The sequence below is a fragment of the Nothobranchius furzeri genome, chromosome 19 (genome assembly GCF_043380555.1).
Source record: "Nothobranchius furzeri strain GRZ-AD chromosome 19, NfurGRZ-RIMD1, whole genome shotgun sequence".
Classification (NCBI taxonomy): domain Eukaryota; kingdom Metazoa; phylum Chordata; class Actinopteri; order Cyprinodontiformes; family Nothobranchiidae; genus Nothobranchius; species Nothobranchius furzeri.
The window spans coordinates 4171222-4196456 of record NC_091759.1 but is presented as its reverse complement, the minus strand read 5'-3'; the positions used below and the strand labels follow the sequence as shown (position 1 = coordinate 4196456).

Below are 25235 nucleotides of genomic sequence, written 5' to 3'. Positions count from 1 at the left end.
AGTCAACAGTGATTATTCTCATCTGCATCAGTGATCGGTGTTCTGACAAAGCACCACACATAGCAGAGCAGCATTCATGCAGTTTATGCATATTCATCTAAACCTTCGCTATGTTCTGAGGAGCCGTCTGTAAAGTATGTGGAAAACGTTAATCGACTGTGTTCATAATTTTTTACCATCCACAAAAATGAACTGCATCACAAATTTTTATTTAACCACCTTCTAATTCTAAAAAAAACGTTTAAAAATTAGCTTTAAAATATATCAAATATACAAGTCAGGGTGTCATACGGTCAATAAGAACGTGTATGATGATCTGATGGGTGAACTGGCCCATCAGGGTGTCATACGGTTGTTAAAAATAAATTGTATGATGATCTGACAAAGCATGCCTATCTGTCAATGTATGGAGACTGGGCGGAACACCAGATCAGTAAAATTCAGAACTAAATAACTTTACAAATCTGCTTCCTTTCTGCTTATTTCATAAGTTTTCACCTTCACACACACACACCTGCATCAAACCCTCAAACGCATCTACGAGGTGATAAATGAGTATTTCCTCTCACTAGTTGGTGGCTAAACACATATTTACAAAGTATTTATTTCCTCCAAACGTTCCTCCTCATCAGGATTTGATCTCGATAACTTTGATGAACGGGAGCGCTTTATTGGTCGGCGAGGTCGGTTTGAGAGGTTTGCTGTAAAGGAGGTAAAAAAAAAAGTTTTAGAACACAAAAAAAAACTAAGATTGCCTCAGCTAGACTGTGTCGGTGTTAAAAATGAGCAGAAATGATTCCTGACCTGTAAACAATCTCCGGCTTGTTTTCCACAGATGAGGGTGGGGGGTCCTGACCTGCCAGTAAGTATTCCATGTGGTCGCGCAACTCTTTATTCTACAAACACAAAGATGCATAAACCTGCGTGTTTATTTAGGATAAAAAGACCAGATGAAGGTAATGTCAGACCTAAGAGGTGAGATCTGATTTAAAAAGGCAAATAGAGAAGACGAGAGGAATATTTCATCTTTGTTTCGACATTTCTGACTTAAAGAAAGTTTAAAATTAGATCAAATATAGAAAACTGGATGTTTATGAGCCTTTCGTTGAGTAATCCATATTTTTTATAAACAAGAAAGGTGCTGACCTCAGCTTGCATGAACGCCACTCGCTCCTCCAGATCCAAGACGGCCCGATCTCTCTCCTGAAGAACCGTTCTGGAGTTCTGCAGCTGTGTTACGGATAAACAACGTTCCCGTAAAACTGTTGACCTTAAAGCAGACTCGTTATTAGCTGCCTTTGGGTGAAACCCGTTACCTGTTCGATCATTAGGCGGATTTTCCTCTGCTGACTCTTCAGCATGTCGTCAAACTGGTGATTCTTTTTTCTCAGCAAAGCCAACTCCTCCTCAAGTTCTGCACATCTACAACAGAAACGTGACCAGACGGGGTTTTATCAGCGAGATGTGAGTAACAAGTCTGTGTTTGCATCAAATTTAAATACATTAATTCCTAAAGTTCGATTAAAATCGCACCTTTCCTCTGCCGTGTCTTCCTCCTCCTCTCTTTCTTTGAGCTGCAGCAGCTCCGTCTCCGCGGCAGCCATTTTTTCTTTAAGAACACTGTTCTCGATCTCCGCACTTCCCAGCTGCCTCTTCAGCTCCTCTACCTGTTGGGTTTTCTCCTCCGCCTGCTGCTCCACCTCCTCCAGCCGCTTCGACTGCTCAGCCAGACTGATACGACACGCGTGCGAATCAGCCTGCAAACACCAAGCACAGCGGGAAATGTGACTTGGCGTGAAAACGTTCAAATTACCCGAGTCCCTATCATACGCAGGTGAGCACGGAATCTTCAAAAAAAAGTATTTTATTCATGTGTTTGTTAAAATACAATTACTTATAAACAGTGTTGGGCAAGTTCCTTCAAAACTGTAATGCATTATTTATTACTTGTTACCCTCATTTTAAAGTAATTCATTACATTACAATATTACTGATTTTAAAATGTAAGGCATTACACTACTTTTGCATTACTTTAAGTTACTTTCACCAAAACAACTTCAATATGAATCTGGTAATCTGACACTCAGTGAGCTCATGACATATATGTGGAAGGTGATGTGGTGTCTGAGCTAGGATTGCTGTTAAAAACAGTCAGATATAATAACAGTGCTTTAAAATGATTGTTTATTAAATAAAAGCAACAATCTGTACTCTCAGCACGCTGCCATCTTATATTAACTGAGCAGGGAGTAAGGTGGTGGGGGCTCCAAGCCTATATTTGCCTTGGTCCCCAAATGCCTTGATACGGCCCTGGATGTGGGACTGACTTCTGGGGTGATCTGATTCTATCACATGTATAAATGTTAAATGCTTATATATTATTGCTTTTCACTGGTAAAAATGTGTATTGGGGATAAATCTACCTACTTTTTTTTCTTTTCAAGCACTTAATTTTGTTTTCTTGATTTTATTTGAATAATTTCCAGCCCTTTCTCTCTCTAACCTTCCTGCGTGCTGCGTGTTTTCTCCGTCTTCCAGAAAACTGTTTCCTAGATTTCCTACTTTCTAACTAATCAGCCAAAGGGATCTACCGAACCAGCTGCAATGACTTGAAATCACTGGGGCACAGATTATGAACTCAGCTGAAAAGTACATGAAGTACCAGAGAATATGGGCGGATATAAACGATCACAAACGAACTCCTCCTTGAACCGTCACCTTATCGTGGTGGAGGAGTTTGAGTGCCCTAATGATCCTAGGAGCTATGTTGCCTGGGGCACTTAGTGCCCCTGGTAGGGTCTCCCATGGCAAATTGGTCTTAGGTGAAGGGTGAGACAAAGAACGGTTCGAAGGATCTTTCATGGCGGTGAAAACGAAGAGTCGGAGTACCCGGCCCGGAGGGTTACCGGGGTCCCACCCTGGAGCCAGGCCTGGGGTTGGGGCCCGTGAGCGAGCGCCTGGTGGCCGGGCTTTCGCCCATGGGGCCCGGCCGGGCCCAGCCCGAACCGGATACATGGGCTCGTCCAACTGTGGACCCACCACCCGCAGGAGGAACATGAAGGGTCCGGTGCAATGCGAATCGGGTGGCAGACCAAGGCGGGAGCCTTGGCGGTCCAATCCCCGGACAAGAAAACTAGTTTTTGGGACATGGAACGTCACCTCGCTGGCGGGGAAGGAGCCGGAGCTTGTGGCAGAGGTTGAGCGGTACCGGCTAGATATAGTCGGACTCACCTCGACACATTGCATTGGCTCTGGAACCCGAGACCTGGAGAGGGGTTGGACACTCTACTTTGCTGGAGTTGCTCCGGGTGAGAGGCGGAGGGCTGGGGTTGGCTTTTTGTTAGCCCCGAGACTCTCTGCCTGTGTGTTGGGGTTTACCCCGGGGGACAAGAGGGTAGCTTCCTTGCGCCTTCGGGTCGGGGAACGGGTCCTGACTGTTGTTTGTGCGTATGGGCCAAATATCAGTTCAGAGTACCCTCCCTTTTTGGAATCCCTGGGACGAGTGCTAGATAGTGCTCCACCAGGGGACTCCATTGTCCTGCTGGGGGACTTCAATGCTCACGTGGGCAATGACAGCTTGACCTGGAGGGGTGTGATTGGGAGGAACGGCCCACCTGATCAGAACTCGAGCGGTGTTTTGTTATTGGACTTCTGTGCAAGCCGCAGTTTGGCCATAACGAACACCATGTTCGAACATAAGGATGCCCACCGGTACACTTGGTACCAGGGCAGCCTAGGTCACAGGTCGATGATAGATTTTGTAGTCGTATCATCTGACCTGCGACCGTATGTTTTGGACACCCGAGTGAAGAGAGGGGCGGAGCTGTCAACTGATCACCACCTGGTGGTGAGTTGGATCAGATGGCAAGGGAACATGCCGCGTAGACCTGGCAGACCCAAACGCATAGTGAGGGTCTGCTGGGAACGCCTGGCAGAAGAACCTGTCAAGACGGTCTTCAACTCCCACCTCCGGCAGAGCTTTGACCACGTCCCGAGAGCAGTGGGGGACATTGAGTCCGAGTGGGCCTTGTTCCACTCTGCGATTGTCGAGGCGGCTGTTGCTAGCTGTGGTCGTAAGGTGGCCGGTGCCAGTCGTGGTGGCAACCCCCGTACCCGCTGGTGGACACCAGAGGTTCGGGGAGCCGTCAGGCTGAAGAAGGAGGCCTACAGGGCGTGGCTGGTCTGTGGGTCTCCGGAGGCAGCAGACAGGTACCGGATAGCCAAGCGGGGTGCAGCAGTGGCAGTTGCCGAGGCAAAATCTCGGGCGTGGGAGGAGTTTGGTGAGGCCATGGAGAAAGACTATCGATCGGCTCCAAAGAGGTTCTGGCAAACTGTCCGGCGCCTCAGGAGAGGAAGGCAGCAACTCGCTCACACTGTTTACAGTGGGGATGGGGAGCTGCTGACGTCAACTGAGGCTATAGTCGGACGGTGGAAGGAATACTTTGAGGAGCTCCTCAATCCCACCAATGCGCATTCCGAGGAGGAACCAGAGCTGGGAGGCCTGGGGATGGACTGTCCGATCTCGGGGGCAGAAGTTGCTGAGGTAGTCAAACAACTACACAGCGGCGGAGCCCCGGGGGCGGATGAGGTTCGTCCTGGGTATCTCAAGGCTATGGATGTTGTAGGGCTGTCATGGTTGACACGTCTCTACAACATTGCGTGGTCATCGGGGGCAGTTCCTAGGGAGTGGCAGACCGGGGTGGTGGTCCCCATCTTTAAGAAGGGTGACCTGAGGGTGTGTTCCAACTATAGGGGGATCACACTCCTCAGCCTCCCTGGAAAGGTCTACTCCAAGGTACTGGAGAGGAGGGTCCGATCGATAGTTGAATCTCAGATAGAGGAGGAGCAATGTGGTTTTCGTCCTGGCCGTGGAACTGTGGACCAGCTCTATACCCTTGCAAGGGTGATGGAGGGGGCATGGGAGTTTGCCCAACCAATCCACATGTGCTTTGTGGATTTGGAGAAGGCTTATGACCGTGTCCCCAGGGGCACCCTGTGGGGGACGCTCCAGGAGTATGGGGTGGGTGGCTTTCTGTTAAGGGCCATTCAGTCCCTTTACCAGAGGAGCGTGAGTTTGGTCCGCATAGCCGGTAGTAAGTCGGACCTGTTCCCAGTGAGGGTTGGACTCCGCCAGGGCTGCCCTTTGTCACCGGTTCTGTTCATCACATTTATGGACAGAATTTCTAGACGCAGCCGTGGTGTGGAGTGTGTCGAGTTTGGTGGCAGGAGAATCTCGTCTCTGCTTTTTGCGGATGATGTGGTCCTCCTAGCTTCATCCAGCTCTGACCTTCAGCTCTTGCTGGGTAGGTTCGCGGCCGAATGTGAAGCGGCTGGGATGAGGATCAGCACCTCCAAATCTGAGACCATGGTTCTCGACCGGAAAAGGGTGGCTTGCCACCTCCGGGTCGGGGGAGAGGTCCTACCTCAAGTGGAGGAGTTTAAGTATCTCGGGGTCTTGTTCACGAGTGAGGGTAGGAGGGATCGGGAGATCGACAGGCGGATTGGTTCGGCGTCTGCAGTGATGCGGACGCTGAGCCGATCTGTCGTGGGGAAGAGGGAGCTGAGCCAGAAAGCCAGGCTCTCGATTTACCGGTCGATCTACGTCCCAATCCTCACCTATGGTCATGAGCTTTGGGTAATGACCGAAAGAACGAGATCGCGGATACAAGCGGCCGAAATGAGTTTCCTCCGTAGGGTGGCCGGGCTCAGCCTTAGAGATAGGGTGAGGAGCTCGGACATTCGGGAGGGACTCGGAGTAGAACCGCTGCTCCTCCGGATCGAAAGGAGCCAGTTGAGGTGGTTTGGGCATCTGGTCAGGATGCCTCCTGGACGCCTCCCTGGGGAGGTGTTTCGGGCATGTCCTGCCGGCAGAAGGCCCCCGGGTCGACCCAGGACACGTTGGAGAAGTTACATCTCCAATCTGGTCCGGGAACGCCTTGGGGTCCTGCCGGAGGAGCTGGTGGACAAGGCCGGGGAGAGGACGGCCTGGAGCTCCCTAGTTGGGATGCTGCCCCCGCGACCCGGACCCGGATAAGCGGAGGAAGACGAGACGAGACGAGAAACGAATGACTTTGTTTTGGTGGAGCGATCTAGTGAATATAACAGCGGCCGCGCGCCGGACGCAGCTGGAGTATTTGAGCCATTACCGCCACGCCCTCTCTGCTCATAGAATGCCCGCAAAGCTGAGTCCATAAATTACGTCATATATGTGGATACTGGATCTTTTGTCTGGCTTCCCGCAATTTGAATTTTTAGGAAACCCACATCTTGATTCTGGGTTTAAAAATGCATTGTAATTACCGCGTTACTGACAATTGTACCAAGTAAATATTACCATTTTCTTTCCCTGTAATGCCTTACATTACCACTTTACAACGCAATGCATTACAATAATTAATTACTTTTGGACCGCATTACTCCCAACACTGCTTATAAATATTTCTAGAAATAGGGTAAAAAAAATGGATCTTTTTTTTTAATCTATTAGCATTTAGACTATTTTCATGCTAATGATACTCGGCTAATGTGAAATTGGAGCTCAACATCTGCATGACTCACTGAGAGCTATGAAATGAAGCAAAAATGACTTGACGAGTAAGTTTGGTTTTGCTAGCAATAAAAAGGAAATAAACTACACAAAGAACAAAAGTTTGTGGTAAAAGAAAAAATAAAATCTGAGAAGCACATCTCTGCGTGCCCGGGCAGATCGGTTTATTACGACCAAATGTGAGAGAGCAGCAGAGAGCTGAGTCACAGCTGCAGGCGGGAAACTCAATTCCAGTCACGGACCTCCAGTCTGTCCCGTTCCTCCTGATGCCGCTTCTCCATCTCCTTTAGCTGAGCGTAGAGACGTCTGGTGGCCTCCCGGAGCTTCACGCTCTCCTCCCGACTGTCCCCGAGCTGTGAGAGAAGGTAGACGAGGTGACAAGCTCAATTAAACTTAAGCTCACTTGAGCCTGAGAGTGAGGCGAGAGTTAAAATAAGAGCCTCAAGTCTGAACAGTCTAAATTTAACGTTTCTCTTGTGCTCGAGTGGGTGGAATCATTTCCCTTTTTAATTTGCACAGCTTAAGAATCCGAAACCGGCAGAAAGGAGGCCAGTGTAAACGGAGCTAGGTTTACTTCTGTAACACACACACACACACACACACACACACACACACACACACACACACACCCTGATTCAACATTGCCTTAAAGGTGTGGAGTTACAGTGGCTCCAGAATAATAAACAGGAAATATAACATTGCGTGAGTGTTAAAGTTCTGGGTGCTGTTATAAACCTCTGAAAGCAGCATTTCCACCTTTAAGGACTTTGCTAAGAAGTCAGCGTATCACGGCTATTTGGTCAGTGAGTGACATCACTGCTCTGCACCACGAGCATTAATAAATGAATAATAATTTTATAAGTTTCCTTCTGTAATATAATTTAGTCAGGGGGCGGAGAGAGCGGCTGTGTGACGTAAAAAGCGGCGTTAAAGCTGTTCTGGCGAATCTACAAACAAGCTAGGATTTCAACGCAAACACGGCCACGAAACACTCTCCCCTCCCTTCGGGTATCTTCCCTGAGACGCCTCTGCCGGAACCGGAGACCCGTGAGGCCAGGGGTAATGAGATGGCGCTAAGTACCGGTCGCTGTTTTCTCTGTCCAAATGTCTTTTGTTGTCTGTGACTTCAAACGGTGGTTTTCTTTTTGGGACTTTGGTAGTTTGTCCTAAAGTTGAAGTGCTAGCACCCGGCTGTTTCTCCTCGTCCGATATTATTGCGTGGAGAACCTCTCACACCACTGGTCTGTTGCTAAACACACAAGTACGTAATGAGTGGAGGACCCAGGGAAGTGTGGTGGTTTGGTGAGACTGACATCCGGATGGTCCAGTGGCTGCTTTCGGTCTGAAAGCAACTACTGGCAAAGGTTTCTAGACAAATGAGGAAAAAAAACACCATTAATTTTTTTTTGTTTACCTCCACAAGATATTTAAAGCCATACTGTGTTAGAACGTTGTTAAAAGGTGTGAAAGAGCTAATTTGTTTTCCAAATTTGCCATTGTAACTTTAAAAAACCAGAAGAAACGCCACTCTGTAGGAGACCACATGACAGCGATTTGAGACTTTGCGGAGGGATTTCCAGATGTTTTGTCGTTGGGAGTTTAAAAATGCTCATTTCTCTTTTCCTTCCATTCTGCTTCACCAACAACTCTTCCAATTTTACAATTAGAAGAAGATGGCTGCTCATACTGAGCCAGGTTCTGTTGGAGGTTTCCTCTTCACCTACATGCTTGTTTAGTATTGGGGTTGCTGTAAAGTCACTGACACAAGTCAGTGACTCGATGCAATCTTCTAATTGGTATAATGAACTGAACTCAGTGCACTGATAAGTAGGTTCAGTTGAATGTTTGCATTGTGAACTGCCTTGAGATGACTTTTGCTGTAATTTAGCGCTAGACAAGTAAACTGAATGAATACTAAGACTTCTGCTGATTTAATTTCTCACAGAGTTATAACCAATCAGAATGAGTTGACTACAAGTCCAGCGACTCTACTGGGACATTTACAAGTTCAGGTACTCGTTTGGTTCCTGAAACGGCCTGGAAAGTGGTCTTTTCAGGCCGGCCCGGTGAAAAGGACACGCGCGCATCCCCCGAAGGTCTGATAAAGTTACCAGAGTTCCGATTGTGGAAACATGCCTTAAGTTGTAATAGCAGCAGCAGGTTTGAATAAAAGGAAGAGTTTAAAAACACATTTAACCTTAAACACAATCAAAAGAAAATGAGGGACTAATGAGAAAAACAAATGTTCTAAAAATATTCAAAAAGTAGCCAGAGAAAGAGGAGCTCACATGAGGGTCAGGGAGGTCGTGGTGGTGGTTGGAGACCGATGGTTGGTTGACCTTAACATCCGCTGGATGCTGAAAAGAGAATAAGTCAAGTTAGAGTTTTATGTTTTAGTCTTTGAACGTGCAGAATATATACACACACATACATAAATACATATATATATATATATATATATATATATATATATATATATATATATATACATATATACACAGATAGATGTAGATGATAGATAGATAGAGATAGATAGAGAGAGATAGATGATATATATATATATATATATATATATAGAGAGAGAGAGAGAGAGAGAGAGAGAGAGAGATAGATAGAGCGAGAGAGAGATAGATATAGATAGAGATAGATAGATAGAGATAGAGAGATAGATATAGATGATAGATAGATGATAGAGAGATAGAGAGAGAGAGATAGAGATAAATAGAGATAGAGAGATAGAGACAGATGATAGATATAGAGATATAGATGATATATAGATAGAGAGAGATAGAGAGAGAGATAAATAGAGAGAGATAGAGAGAGGGATAGATAGAGATAAATAGAGAGGGATAGAGAGACAGATAATAGATAGAGATAGATAGAGAGAGATAGGTAGAGTGAGACATAGATAGAGATAGATATAGATGATAGATAGATAGAGAGAGAGAGAGAGAGAGAGATAAATAGAGAGAGGTAGAGATAGAGATAGATAGAGATAAATAGAGATAGAGAGACAGATAATAGATAGAGATAGATAGAGATAGGTAGAGTGAGACATAGATAGAGATAGATATAGATAGATAGATAGATAGATAGATAGATAGATAGATAGATATAGATAGAGAGATAGATATAGAGATAGAGATATAGAGATATATCTCTATAAGTCGCTTTGGACAAAAGCGTCTGCTAAATACATAAACATAAAGAGATATAGAGATATAGAGATATAGATAGATAGATAGATAGATAGATAGATAGATAGATAGATAGATAGATAGAGGACAGCTTGAATGTTCACTATGAACTCCAGATTAAGATCGTTTCGCCGTTACAGAATGAGGACGAACATATTCTGAATACTTTAAACATCTGTGAAGCGTCATTTAGGCTAAACGAAGCCAAACCACATTCTGCACATATTACAGAACAAGATGTTTCTGCAGTAAATAAATCCAGATGTCAAACAAGCAAAACAAAAGATTTTAACATTTTCAAAATTAGAATTTCAACAAACTAAAGCTACCGTGAGTCAGCTTTTCTATGACACACTGCTAGCATCCAACTCTGAACTAAAATGTGTATTTTAGGAATATAATAGTTTTTAATAGTCACTGCCAATCTAACATAATTAGATTTTCATTTTCTCTTACAAAGTATTTTGTAAAGGAGCTAAAAGAGATGAGTTTTAATGGGAAAACCTTGATCTATTTTGCATTTCTTCCACTTTCTGCAGCCACTTCTTTTATTTACTTTCCTAACTCTGAATTACAGGTATCCATATAAAACAGGTAAATCAGGCAAGAGGAACCCTGAAAACTGAGTTTTAGGTTGTGTTTTATCCAAATCGTGACCAAGCTGCGCATTTTACCTTGTTGTGTCCGTTTTGTCTGGCTGCCATCTGCTCTCTCAGAGTCTTCAGACAGTATCTCACCTGGAAACAGAAACATGTCCGATAAGTCATGAGGGTCCCTGATGAGAGAATGCAGAAGTTGTGTCCCACACAGACCTCCTGGATCTGTGACACTTCATCCGTCAGCATCCTGAGGCTCTGTTTTGTTTCCGACTGAGGTTTAAGGTGGACCTGTAAGTTTGAAAAGTAAAAATCAGGAGGGGTGACACACGCTGGCATACTCCCACGCACTTAAATCTTATTCCAGCAAATCAAGTTTACCTACCTTTATTATGTCCACGTCGTCTTCTGTGGAAGTGATCAGTTCAACTGTTTGTTTCTGTTCTTCAGGTTTCTGTGGAAGCACAACTGCAACGCTGCTCTCCTACAACAAATCAACCGTTTAACCAAACTTTTTCTTTGTTAACAAGAAAGAAAAGCCTTTCCTGCTCTGGATTCGTACCTTGCTGCAGTGCCACTCGGGAGTGAAGCTTGATCGATCCTGATCCTTAATGGGAAGACTGAGTTGTCCGGTGTGCTCCTGAAATGAATGATGAGAAGATGAATCAGACAAGGAGGGTTTGTGTGTGTGTGCATGGGACTAAAGGGGGGGGGGTCAAAACGAAAGTGAAGGCAGCAGAGAGGGAGGGAGTGGGCGGTTTTAGCTGTAAAACTTCCCCATCACTCAGGTTCCTCCGTGGATTCCCCCGCGGTCACGCTGTAAAACATGGCAACCCACAGAGAGGAAACTTTTCCAGTTTTCCTCAGGAACAAGTCGGCTCTCTCCGACCCAACACGCAGGCGAGGAAAGTTAAAGCCGTCTGCAGAAGCCACGGCTAAAAATACAAACCCCCAAAACCTCACGATTAGTCACTCTCAACTGGACTTTGTCCCCATGGCAACAACAAATAATACTGTCAGCCACACACGGACCAACATTATTTAGAGTCTATATTAGTAGCTGTGCCCAGAGGTTCCAGAACCTTCCAGAATATCAAACCTGTAACTTACAATTTTTTTAAATAGATCAATAAACCAAAGCTGAATTAAAACAACTAGTATCTTTACAATTTTAATGAAATTATCTCTTGTAACATTCTCAGAAAGAAAGCCACATGAGCGATGACTCACCCTTCAGCAGATCATATGATGAGCTTTCAGCTCATAGCTAATCATCTCGCTATGTATTGCTTTGCTTCAGAGTTTTCCCATCTTCACACTATTTAACATAAACTGAGGAAATCTACATTTAATCATATATATTATTCTTTCTTTCTATAAATTACTGTATTGTTTTGATGCCCTCAAGGAAAAAGTGTTTTATTTTAATATTTCATACATTATATGCTGTAACTTAATTTAGGTGTGCCCAGCATTCCTTAAAGCTGGGGTGCAGTGGTTCCATTTCCCCCCCCCCATCATTTATGCTAGCCTAGAGCGTGGACCAATAGAATTATGCATCCACAAGAGGGAGCTGTCAATCAACGAGAAAGCGACCCAGGTCCCAGCATGCAATGCAGAATGATGCCGCAATAAGCAGAAAGTTTGCAATGGAGCAACCAAAACAATTACCGAAGTCGCCGATTCCTCAACTGTTTTCTACATCTCAAAGAAAATGTAAACATTTTAAAAGTCCTTCTGCCAAACCCACCTTGAGACATTTACAACATTCGAGCAGAATTTATGTTGGAGACTCTTTTTACAAGGGCTCTAAAACTGATGAAGAGTTGGTGAAGTTTATTTTGGACAAGTACATCCTAAGTAACATAGTATTTTGAAAAATTGCACATGAAATTTTATTAAAATACAGGAAATAATAGTGCAAATAATTGTTGTTTGATGCTTTTACTGTAGGCTACTATGGTGCTAGCTTGAATGCTACCTTGACCTGCATTCTGTTGTTGTCAGTCTGCAAACTTCAAGCTACATCAAACTATTGTTTTAGCGCTCTCTTGACCGCTTTCCCAGCGCGTGCGGAGGGGGACCATGGGCGGTAGCTATAGGGAGCCCAAGTCACTTCCGCACCATGGGTCCCTAGAAGAACGAAAAAATTTAACGCAAGTCAATGCTAAAAATGCTATTTTCTAATTCTGCTAGTTTTGAGCCATGGATTTCACATATGACGTCCGTGAATTTCAAAGAAGCATTTTGATACTAAGAACGTGCTTATTTTCGAATGGGGGAACAATATTTTAGGTTTTGTGTGAAAATAAGTCCAGAACTACAAATGTGCTTCACGAAAGTCACGTCATCGAACCAGACACGGGGAAAACTGAGGGAAAAGGGCTGTAAATTCAGCAAACTTCCCACAGGAGGAAAGAACCACCATAAATCTGGCCATTTGGTAAGTAGCAGCTACTTTAGGGGAGAGGAGATTATGTGGTGACGTCACGTATGCGACATGCTGATTTCTGGTTTGCAGTCATGCTAATTACGAACTTTTACAAGCTAATAAATCTCAAAGTACGTGACTGGCGTGGGTGAAACACCCATCAATAGTTTTCATTTAAATTGCAGTACAACATATGTGACCCAGGGCGTAAGGCAAAGCGAATTATAAATAACGATTTTAGCCCCGTTGACTTGCATTAATTTTTTCGTTCTTCCGGGGACCAATGATGCGGAAGTGACGTAGGCTCCCTATAGCCGTTCACGTTTTAAAATGTCTCCCACCTCCACGCTAGAGACCACAGGAATGAACATTGACCTCTGAAATGATCAAACCAAGACAACCTTAAATTGGGAAATAGAGTTATACGGTAGTTGCCGTTTTGGCCTGGTCTCAGCTTGATCTCATAAAGACCACAAAAAACAATTAGTTATGATTGAGTCTCAGCTACTACAACAAAAATAATTCAGCTTTCTTTAGAGTTGGACATTTTTTTGTGTTGCTAATGTTGACAAGCTGCAGCTTAAAGATAGTTAGTTGTAGACGTACATCCAGTGACCCAAAGCTGCAGATAAAAACGAAGAATGTAAAGTTTAAACAATATTGAGTAAAATCCCTCGATGTTCCTGACCTTTTGATCCCCTTCAGAGGAAACAAATCCTTCCTTTAAAGTTAACAAAGGCCTTGTTAAATAAGTGAAGAATGACTCCACAGAGCTTATGTTGCTTTTTTCCCTCTTTAAACACCAAAAGAAAACAAGTTTCTAGAAATTTGACAACCAAATCTCCACTGAGACGAGATCAAATGCAGTGAGTTATACAAGACTCAATTCAGAGGATTTTAAAAATTTAAACGGCTGACTTCTTTGAGCGTACTTGGTGACACGAATGATGACAGAGATGTCGAGGCACCTTTGGCAGAGGCTAAAACTTAACTAGTGTAGAAAATGATTTTCCAGTTCCCAACAACCGTTATGTGTCAAAAAGGTTTTGTTTTTCGCCCCATACGTCTCAACTCCACCATATTTTATAAAATGTAAAACAACTAGAAGTTACCTTTAAAGGTGCATTATGTAAGACTGAAGTGAGAATGACATTTTGTGGTCACATTTGGTTACTGCAGCCAGTTTTCTAAACACACTGGTCAACATCTCACTCCCGTTCAGTGAGTTTCATGAATCATAAGAGTCTAGGTAAGCCAAGACAAGTCAAACACAGTAAAGCCCTTTTCAGATAGACATTCTGGAACATTTGTGGACAATTCAATCTGGTTTTTAACTGGAACTGTGTTTTCAGACACACCACTTTTGTACCGGAACTTGTCCTTTCGGCTGCCTTCACACAGCAGGGAAAAGTTCCAGATGTCTGACGGCAGCAGCGTCGGGGGGTGGGGGTGGGGGTGGGTCGGACTTATGTTAAGAAGAAGAAGAAGAAAATATCATTTCTATAGCGCCTCTCAAGATAAAAATCACGAGGTGCTTAAGCATAATTCTGCGCACACGTAGACGCATAAGAGACCTGGATGATGAAGCTCAATGGTTAAAGGAATCACTGAAGCAGTGTGATGCGCTCCGTCGCGTGTCTAGGCGGTACCGTAGGAGGCGAGCTGCCGTGGTTCGCCGCATGCTACAGGAGCGAGCTATCTAGGTGTGCACAGCGTCCCCCGGTCCCCTCCTCCTCCCCCTCCCCCTTGCCCGGAACTCTACTTCACCAGTCTGAAGCAGCCACCCTATCCGTAACAAGTCCGGACCTGTTACTAGGGGCATCGTCCGGTTAAATTCCGGAACACGTTATCCGGATGTTTGTATTCAGACACAAAGGTCTTACGGACAGAGTCCGGAACATTTCCGTTTTTCATGGCCTGTCTGAAGGGGGCTTCTGTGGAACAGTACTCACTGTAATAAGGTTGTTGGTTATTAAAAAGTGGCTAAGATATTGTTTGAGCTGACTGCTTCAAATTCACCGTTAGCATATCATTTGTATATCTTTGGCCTCTAGCCTTCTTTACCTGATATTAGAGTAAAACAAAAAGATGCTGTGGCTTCTTAGGGGTACAAGAAAAAACTACTGAGTTGCTCGTTACTGGCTTTGAATCTTTACAAAACGCTGCTGTGTTTTGCCAGCTGGTGTTGAATTACAAATGTTGGCGAAGCGTCGTTAGCTCGGGGCAGACTCTGCAACCTCACGGGCTAACAGGTTATTTAAAAAAAAAACACTGCGTCCCACTTTTTCTTTTTTGAAAGGAGACAAACTGACAACCCCCAGAGAAGAAAACCTGTTTTAATGTAACATTCCTTCCAACATGATTGAAACAGACTGGTTTTGGGATAGTTTTACTGTAAAATTCGAACGTGTTGCTCCTTTAAACAAACCTTAGGAGCTGTCACTCATCAAGTTTGACATCATATACGAAATTAATGTCGTTTAAACTGCAGTAAACAATTTGTCAGCGCTCTTACACCTGAAACCTCCCTGCTGAAACACTCCCCTCAAAGGTATGCATGCCCATTGCATCAATATAAAACCATTTTAAATTGATCCTTATAGATTTTGTTTTGCATTTTTAGCACAGAGTGCAAAACATAAATAATTTAATGGCTCTTTCCTTCTAGGGAAATGCTGTTCAGCTTCCTAATAGAATACTAAATAAAGCAAACAATGGGACAACAGCTTCATACCAACAAGACAAAGAAAAATGTGTAAAATAACATCACCGTTGAACATTTCTACTACTTAACTAGATCAGGAAGTTTTAGAAGAGAATGTGTTGTTTTTATTTGTTGCACACCACAAAACCACGCTCTGTGTGTGTGCGACTGTGTGGAAACAGATACCACCCATGAGTCATACAGACACAAACAGTGATGTCTGGCTTTGACGAACAAAATGGGGCAATCCCGAGAGCAAAATCTGAGGTACCTAACCGGCTTTCTACCTGGCTTGAGTGGCAGCAGGGATTTGTGGAATTTTGCCGCCTGAAAACCCATCATCTTCGAGGAGCTGATAGGCAGTAGAGATTTATTTCTGCTCTGAAGGAGCGACAAGCTAAAAGGCTCAAGGGCCTTTTTGTCCTACAGATGCAGAGAGGATTGTGGGACGGGCACACCCTGGGAGGCGCGCTGAAACGCGGCAGTCCTCTTGAAACCACTCGTTAGCCTCCAGCGCGGCGTGAGGTGTCTGTAACCAACTATGGCGCGTGATATGAAAACACATCCACAGTCAAACGTGTTTATCAGTTACTTATACATCAAATCAAAGATTTGAAGGAAGAAAAATGACAAATTCCAAAGGAACCACAGATCATCACAGGAATGCTGAGCATTAGCGCGAATGTCGTTCTTTCAAGAATTCTCTGGAACATTCCTGAAACCTCTTTAATCTAAGACAGTAAGACGTTTGGGAGGTCAACATCCCAGAAAAATGACATTTATCAACATCAGCTCCCTGACAAAGCGTCAGCAATGACAGACTAAACGACTCGTACTTTGTGTTCCTAGGAAGAAGAATCATTGTGATAATTAATGGATTCTTTCTCTGTACCAGCGTGTCTAATTAGCATAGCATCAGTGTGACAGCTCTGATGTACAAGTGACTAAAGAACATACAAGTAATAAAATTAATGACTCTGCAGGACAGAACAACGTTTCACTTCCTTTGCTGAGTCATGTTCATATTTTCTCTCTGCTGCTCGGGCATGTGCAGACTTTTCTACTGAACACGATGTGATCTGCACTGGTACGAGTCTGCTCTGTGCATTAACGTGTTTCTGTTACTATAAAAATAATAAAAATGAAAACGTCTCGTCTCCTCTAGGCTTCGCAGCTCAGCTTCGTTTCCATTTCAGAGGACTAGACCTTCAAACTCCTGCATGACAATGCACGTCGACTTAAGATCACTTCTCAGAGCAGAAACACTCATTTAATGAGAATAGTTCGAGAGAATGCATCAGGTCTGCTTAAGACAAAGAAAATACCTGGTGCAGCGGTCTCCTAAAACAGGTGCGTAAGAGAAAGATAAGCAAAACGCAAGAGAAGTATTTGAACCTACAATTAATATTTTTCTGCTGTGACGTGCTCAGCGTTTGCATGTTACTAATAATAAGGATAATAATAATAAGTGATTGCAAAGCAAGGATCACATATGTTTTATGCATTAATTATGTTTTCTTGTCTAGCATAAAGCACTTCTATAACAGCAGAGGAGCAGTAAGGAGTCTCACAGGAGGAGGGTCTGTTTTCACTCTCTGGAGTCCTGCTTTCAGAGCTCCACACAAAGGAGCAGAAACCAGGAGGAGGTGGTCAAAGAGTCAAAGGAAAGAAAAGACTACCTCTTTAAAATCATCCTAGCGTCACACTAGCAGAGTATTACTAACGTTGTGTGGGCACATTTCTGTTTCCTGGGATCTCACATCCAGTTTTCGCTTCATTACATCTGATAAAACATGGAAGCGTAACTCAGACGGTAATCTGTTATGGGGGAGAGAGACTGACAGGAGGAGAAATTGGTGGAATTTACACTGTGCTGCTGCAAAAAAAAAAGTCTCGTAAAAATGGGCTAAAATTTTGCCGCGATTCATGAAAGTTCTATCCATAACCCTACAGACTTCTCTCCTCCACCTGATAAAAACCTCAGCAGGGTGGCTGTTTTTCCTCTTTGACCACGGACATCTGACACCACAGGTACGTTGATGCAAAGCGCTGATGGCGCCAGAAACCGTAGACCATATGGGCTGCCCTTAAGCACCGACTTGGTGTAGTTTATTCTCTTAACCTCTGGATCGGACAATAACCTATCACAAAATGTCTTCACCCAACACTTTTTGTCACTTGGAGTCTGGCATGGCAAAGCCAGATCATGTTCAAATGAATTGACAAAAAATAGCTTCAAGCGATAATTTAACAACATTTTACTTTACTTAAAAACATTTAAAATACTCAAAGTAAAACTAGTTCATCAGCTGTAGAAATGGAGTCAATAATACAATGCTTGATGACACAAACTCAAACATCTCCAATCTTTAGTTCACTTATTGTAATTTTCATAAGCTCTCGTGAGACTGGAGAATATCAAAGCGTAGCAAATATCCTGACTCATATTCACTCAATTATAGGTAGTATCACTGCTTCCTCTCAACGTCTAGACAACCATCATTGCATTAGTGACCTCGTGTCTGCTGAGCTCTGTGGTGGAAGATGATGAGAACTTACATCAGCACCTAATAAAACCACTCAAAAGCAGCAAAGTATGCAACACCACTGATGTGTGTAAAGCATAAAACACAGCGGCACCACTGGAGCTCACAGACAAGTGTGAAACTCATCCATCTCCAACTGGATCCCAAAGGCAGACGTTTATGTTTTGTTAGCGAGCAACTGAGTGCTGGAGAAGTCACAATATTCCTATGCGTTGATTCCTGGACTTGGTTTAACTCCAAAGCTTCAAAACTTAAATTAATCACACAACAAACACTTAACTGTAACTTATCGTGCTAAATCCATTAGCATCTTCTACTTTATTAAAAAAAACGGTACCTGTGCAGACAAAGTGGTGTGCCACTCTTTCCTCGTGATGATCCAGAACGTCTGTGTCTGCGTGACTAAGTGTGTGGGAAGTCACGCTTGTGTTGCCTTACAAGGCTGGGTGAGGCTCCACCAGCTGCCCAACCCTTTTCCCTCTAGACTGTTATGTAGCCTCAGAGCCCATCCACACATGCACATATTGTTGTTAGCCTCCCCCTGCAGGACTCCCATCTCACAAACATGATGGAAAAACCAGAGGGAACATTCCCGCTCATCAAAACATAAACAGTCCTGCACAGAGATGATAAATGACCTGCACTTGTATAGCGCCTCTCAGAGTAAGGCCTCCAAAGCGCTTTACACTACAGTCTATTATTCATCCATTCACACACTGATGGTGTGATAGCCACAGCTGCCCTGGGGCGTGCTGACAGAGGCGATATACGGGCTCTATTATGCATAGACACTTTTGTTTCTTCTGATTTATTTTTTCAAAAATCTTAGCTGCATGTGGATAAATAGTTAAATCATATGAAACGGTTGTTGTGTAACCAACCTGCCCTGGTGTAAAACCAGTTGTCATCACAGGGGGCTAGCTCCTTGTGCCTGACGAGCTTCACCGTGTCAACCCACTCAGGAATCTCCAGGGACACAACAGCAGAATTCTCTGTCCGGAGCTGGGATCGAACCTGTAACCTTCCGATTACTGGACAATCCAGCTGCCCCGCTAGATGTTTGTTGACAGAGAATCTTACAGTCATAAATTAACTCAGTGTCCAACCTTGAATAGTTAGGTGAGCTCACGCGTGCAAACACCGTGTTTCATATGTTAACGTTAAAGGTCAGCAGGACAGGGGCTCGTTTATCTTCCCCACAGTGACATTAGTAGGTAGCAGCACTCTGAGGAATGTGACACCTTGCTTACATAAGAGATTCATCCAGTATCCTTATATAACTTACTGGCACTATGAGTGTGCAAAATCAACAAACTGTGCAAATAAAAGTTCAAGGATTCACTTGTATGTTCATGTTTGTGTCTTTATAAAGACAAACTTACAATTTTCCAACGTCAAATTATCTTAAAGATCTATAAAGAACAGAAAACAAAGAGAAATAAATGTCTTAATAGTGGCTTAGAATGCAAAACTGCATTTACCTTGTTGAATATAGGGAGCTGGGGGTGTCAAATGTAGGAGGGGTGTGCTTTGGCAAGAATCTGGCACGCAATACAGCGGAGACAATACCATAAATATCACAATACAGTAGAGACAATATAATAAAACCTTTCTCAGTGGCCTAGTGGTAGAGTGTCCGCCCTGAGACTGGGAGATCAGGGGTTCGATTCCTGGTTGGGTCATACCAAAGACTTTGAAAAAATGGGACCCAATGCTTCCCTGCTGGACACTCAGCATTAAGGGGTTGGATTGGGGGGTTAAACCACCAAATAATTCCCGAGTGCGGCTGTGTCTGCAGCTCACCGCTCCCCCAGGGGATGGGTCAAATGCGGAGAACAAATTTCGCACACACACCTGTGTGTGTGACAACTAATGGGACTTTAACTTTAACTTTAATATATATCACGATACAGGGAGACATGTTATATTGCGATACCAAAAGCCAGACCATATTTGCTAATTTAAGACTGAATTCAGTTGGAAAACTCAAACCAGACGCTTAGACACATCCGGCATTATCGGGAGAGCTTGTTGTTTTGTCAGAATGAAGGAGGTACAAACTGCTGCCACCTAGCAGTCAGAGTTCAAATTGCACCAAACAAAAGAAATACGGTAAATGTTTGCATTTAAATTCTCAATAAAAAAAATTAAATCACTACACGGCTTTTAAAGAGCAAGTCAACCCGTACCAGATTCTAACTCCACTCCCACTTCATGTTTGAAAAATGCAACAAATGCTGTTGCCTGGCAGACCGAGAGGGCGGAGCTGCTAACAAATACACAAACACACAGGCATTGTGACATCATAACGTACCAGTTTACATCATAGCATACCTCTTAGCCAATAGCGGCGGCAGATTTAAATTAGAATACAGTGCAGAGTTTTTACCTGACAACGGCACAACACTGACAGTTTTAGGCAGAATATTTAAATTTTAACTAAGATGCACTGAAGTGCCAAATTATTGACGACACGTGTCTGCAGCACGATTAGACACTCGTTTATTTAGTTTATCAGCAAAAAAAAGTTTATTTGGGGGTGACTTGCTCTTTAAATATTAATTCAGTATATAGGGTTGTCACGGTAACCGGTGTAGCGGTAAACCCCGGTAAAAAAGTTGACAATAATAATAACCGTCTTGTTTTTAAAAAAAAATATTATCTCTGTGGATTACCGTGGCTGCGGTGTAGGCGCAGTGACCCTTACCAGCCACCGTATCGTCTGCTGAAGTTGCCGGCGGCACATGCGCACTTTGTTGTTTACAACCAAAACTTTCTTGAAGCTAAAGCTGAAATAATGGCCAAAGGAGGAGACGGCAGTGCTCAGGACATTTATTATCCCTCAAAGAAGACAAAGTGGGAAGTACGGGCATTTTTTGGATATTTGAAGAATGCCGAGGGACAGTTGATAGAAGACGGCTATCCTGTTTGCAGCACGTGCAGAAAAAGTGTCTGTGAAAGGCAGCAACGCTTCAAATCTCATGACACATCTGCGTGACCATCACCCACAACTCTACAGTCAACGCAAGGCAAGCTAACGTTAGCGCTTTAGCTAAAATGCGTGATCCGAGGATTTGGGTTGAGGGAGAATGCAACGAGTCGCTATATAAAGCAGCCGCAGCGCCGCTACCTGCATATAAACCATGTCGCGGACACCCCCATGTTGAAATGACGCTATGCATTACGGGGCTCCCAGGGGCAGATAAGAGTTGGTCTCTTTCCGAGAATAATTATGAATTTAACAATGATTACTACCTGATGACATTTTCCCAAATCTGCAAAGCTCACAGGAAGGACACAAACCGAGGACAATATTTTCTTGATATAGGGTTTATTACTCAAGTAAGGGTAAAAAAGTATCTGATTAGAAGGCTATTTGAGTACTGAGTATCCTCTGATCTAATATTTTTAAAATGATGACATCAAACAGACAAAAAATAAGAAGTTATGGGCAAATATTGCTATTTTAAAGACTAAAGGGGAAATATGTAAACAAATACGCAACATAATTACAAAATAACAAATTGTAGGCAAAATTTAGACACAAACTGAGGACAATATTTTCCTGATATACAGGGTTTATTTAGTTGTCTGAAAATGTAACACGTTTAAAAAAATACCATGATGATACCAAAAACCGTGATAATTTTGGTCACATTTACCATGAGGTTAAATTTTCACACCGTGACGACCCTAGTATCATATATATGTAAATATTTCAGTGTATCAATATTAGCACTAGCCCGAGTTACTGCTAACGTTAGCCCGAGTTACTGCTAACGCCGTTGTTGGACAAGAGGAAAAAAACAAAGAAGAATGTTGGCGCACTTTTGATTTTGAATGAATGTCAGCAGTACCCAAAGAGTATGGTTGTGTCCTTGTCCACTCCACACGCATACAGACACCCCCCCCCCCCCAATCCTCCTGTGGACTAGCTGCATCGCAATGATTGTTTTTATTTTTTTTATTACTGGCAAATTAATGACTTATTAAAGAATATCCAAGTTTTTCCATAAATTTACGACTAATTTCTAAGACTTAAATTTGACCCCTTGCACAGCTCTTAATCCCATTTTTGTCCTAATATGTGCGGTATTTTTCTCTAAATATTGCAGAACGATGTTTCATATGAAAGCCAAAGACATTTTCTGAGCATACATAAACACTTTTAGTCACTGGTGTCGTGTTGACGTGTGCGCAGAGCAAACAAGTCACCAAAGAATGTGTCAAATACAAACAAGGTCTTTATTTGATCTTTCATAAGTACAGCTCTGAGATGATGGACAACAGATCCCAATCCAGCTGAGTCACTTTAATAACATCCTTTCCTGGAAAATGATAGCTCGTCTCATCCTGTTCTCACGCCACGATGAAAGATCTAATGTTTAGAGTTTGTGTGGAATCAGGAGAGGTTCTTTTAAAATGAAAAGCTAGAAGGGCTGCAACGGTGGCAAAAGCGTTCAAAGCTCATTGGCTGCTTTTATTTAAACGGTCAGACCCAACGCACCAAAGAAAGATGGAGTTCCCATGCAACCCTCTCTACTTTCACATAAATCTGTCAACAAGCACAAATACTTCTGCATGATGGATTTATTCACTGGGGCATGCACCTCCTGCATCAGATCTATATAAACAGATTACCGGATCACACGAGGTTTCTTTAACTATTACAGCGTTAAGCAACATTTAATCTGTTTTTGTGGCATGTTTGCCGCTTTGATTGAACGCTGGTAAATGTTGGAGCCTCCACTGAAGAACTATTGAGCAAGACTCACACAGTCGCCAATCTGAAGATGGCATTTCTTTACTTCTCGTTTTGTTTTAAGCACCAGACCAACAAGTCTTTGCACATTCTTCCCCAATGTGCAACTCCTGACGTGGGACTCTCCTTCATTAAATCATCATGTCAATTTTTCAAACAAAAGATTATCTGGATGCTTTAGCAGCTTTGAGACAAAAGAGTTACAAAAAGCATTAAAAATAGCTTGAGGGTTGTTCTGTGTTGCTCAGACTTGTTTCAACACATCGGTTTGTTCTTGTCGGCTAAACGTCTTGACTTTTCTGGATGAAAGTTAACAATAAAGCCCATCGTCGCACCAGAACTTTAATATCTGACATTTGTTTAGTTTCATTTTGAATTAATTGGTTCTCCTTAAAGGGACGACGAGTACATTCACGACTTTGAACGGCGGTAGTTTGAGGTTAATTCGTTTGTACCTTCAGGATACCCGTTTAGATTCTTGAACTACCGGTTGCTTTTAATAGCAAAGCTTCAGATCTTTTCCGCATCATGCAGCAGTCATTAAAGGTCTTTGACAGTATTATTAAGAAATATGGCTCACCTGTCTCTCATAAAATACAGAATATGATGTATTTTGTAAGTAACAATTTTTTAAGATTTAAAGCAACAATCCAAAGTTTTCCCCTTTTCAGAAATTATGTACGGCCTATTAGAAATATATAACAATGGTTGACTGTAGTGTGATATAATATAGGCAAAACATAGACACAATGCTTTCATACAGAAGTCAATCCACACATTTGTGGATGTCCTTGACTGAGTGTAAGTATAAGCTGCAAAGACATCTTATACAACCACCTTCATAGCCACAAAAACACTGATTCCCCAACTGCCTGCTTCTACTCAAAGTAAAGAAATCCCACGAAAAGCTCTTGTCCAAAGTGCCTCAAAGCTCGGCAAAGAATTTACCTCGGACCTGCCTTTCAATGGTGGAAGGATCTCCACGTTCGACTCGGACGTCAAACAGATGCAGAGTTAGCGACATTTCTTATAGACAAGTTAGTTATTCTTTAAAACATGAATAAACAGCACAATTGATTAGGGTGGATTAGAAATTTGTGGTTATGAGTTCAACGCTCAAATGAGCAATGACAGTGATACCTAGAGAGGTGTGGTTGGGAGAAATATCCCCCCGGTCTGAATACGAGCAGTGTTTCTGGACTTCTGTGCCCATCATGCATTGTCCATAATGAACACAAAGTTCAACCATAAAAGGTCAAAGTGGGTAACACCCTCTAAAGTGGTTGAGAACGAGAGCCAAGCTCCTGCGGGACTTTCAGATCCAGCCCATCAAAATGGTGATGGCTAATCAACTGGACACTGTGGTGGTGGAAAAACAACAGAACACAGCCCTTGTGGTTGATGTGGCGATACCAAGTGAACATGAGAAATTAGAGAAGTACCAGGGCATCAAAGAAGAACTTGAGAAAGCCTGGAAAATAAAGACATTGGCGGTGCTCGGGGCAGCAATAATATATATATATATATATATATATATATATATATATATATATATATTATTCCAAAAAAAATTATACACACACAGCAAAACAAGGAGCACATCAGACTCCCTTTCATCACTGGCAACGAGTGAAGAGGTACTTGTGTAAAACAACAATGTTTATGAATGGTAACAGTTTTGTAACAGTTACAAATCAGTAAATGCATTTTGTCCTCATGGGCTCCCATAGAAAGAAACATGGTGTCTAATATGTCTCGCCTGGAGATTTAGACCCACTCCCATGTAATTTAGACCAGATTTTTTTGGTTATATGTTACAAAGCCTCCAATATTTTTCAACATCTGGGCATCATTTAATTCATTTCGATGGTTATTTTCAGAGATTACCGGTAAAACTACACACTGTCTCTTTAAAATGTATTTGAAACTTTCCAGACAGATTTTCTAAAACTGTTTCCTCAGACAGGAAATAACACAAACAATATATTTTAAAATGTGGCATTCAAATGTCTCACAAAGGCAACAATTTATGTGACCCACTAAGAATTTCAACATCAAAAATGACACAGGTGTGTTTGAAAATAAGGTAAATCGAGAAATTAGCCTAGCTAAAACGGCACTAAATAAACTAGTCCTTTCTCTTCGGTTCTGTGTGTTTAGAAACAAAATATTAAAACGGGTGTTTTAAATTAAACATGACTCACCTTAATTTTCTTGTCTTCCCCATTTTTATTCCTTAACGGCCGTTTTATGACACCGCTCATCCTCCCGTTCTTTGAACACAAAAGACAAAACCACAGAGAAGTTACAGCTGTCCTCAATAATAGTTCTTTGGAAAAGTGTCTTTCAATACAGAAGACTTCCGTGACAGGACAACAAAACAAACGGAGCGACTCAACATCTGACATGTGTACCGCAGAGGCAGCTGCGCCTCTTTGTCCCCGCCCCTGTG

At 42.9% G+C, this 25235-nt stretch overlaps 1 protein-coding gene across 1 annotated transcript; it reads right to left on the bottom strand.

Moving 5' to 3' along the window:
- Positions 1 to 142: 142 nt before the first annotated feature.
- On the bottom strand, positions 143 to 25235 carry tuft1b (tuftelin 1b). The gene is made up of 12 exons (XM_015973682.3): positions 24988 to 25235; positions 10903 to 10980; positions 10726 to 10824; positions 10557 to 10631; positions 10419 to 10481; positions 8836 to 8904; positions 6790 to 6900; positions 1534 to 1757; positions 1317 to 1422; positions 1147 to 1230; positions 805 to 896; positions 143 to 701 (listed from the first exon to the last, which is right to left on the bottom strand). Exons 1-12 carry the CDS (start codon positions 25189 to 25191, stop codon positions 629 to 631), a joined length of 1278 nt encoding a protein of 425 aa, XP_015829168.3. The 5' UTR covers positions 25192 to 25235; the 3' UTR covers positions 143 to 628.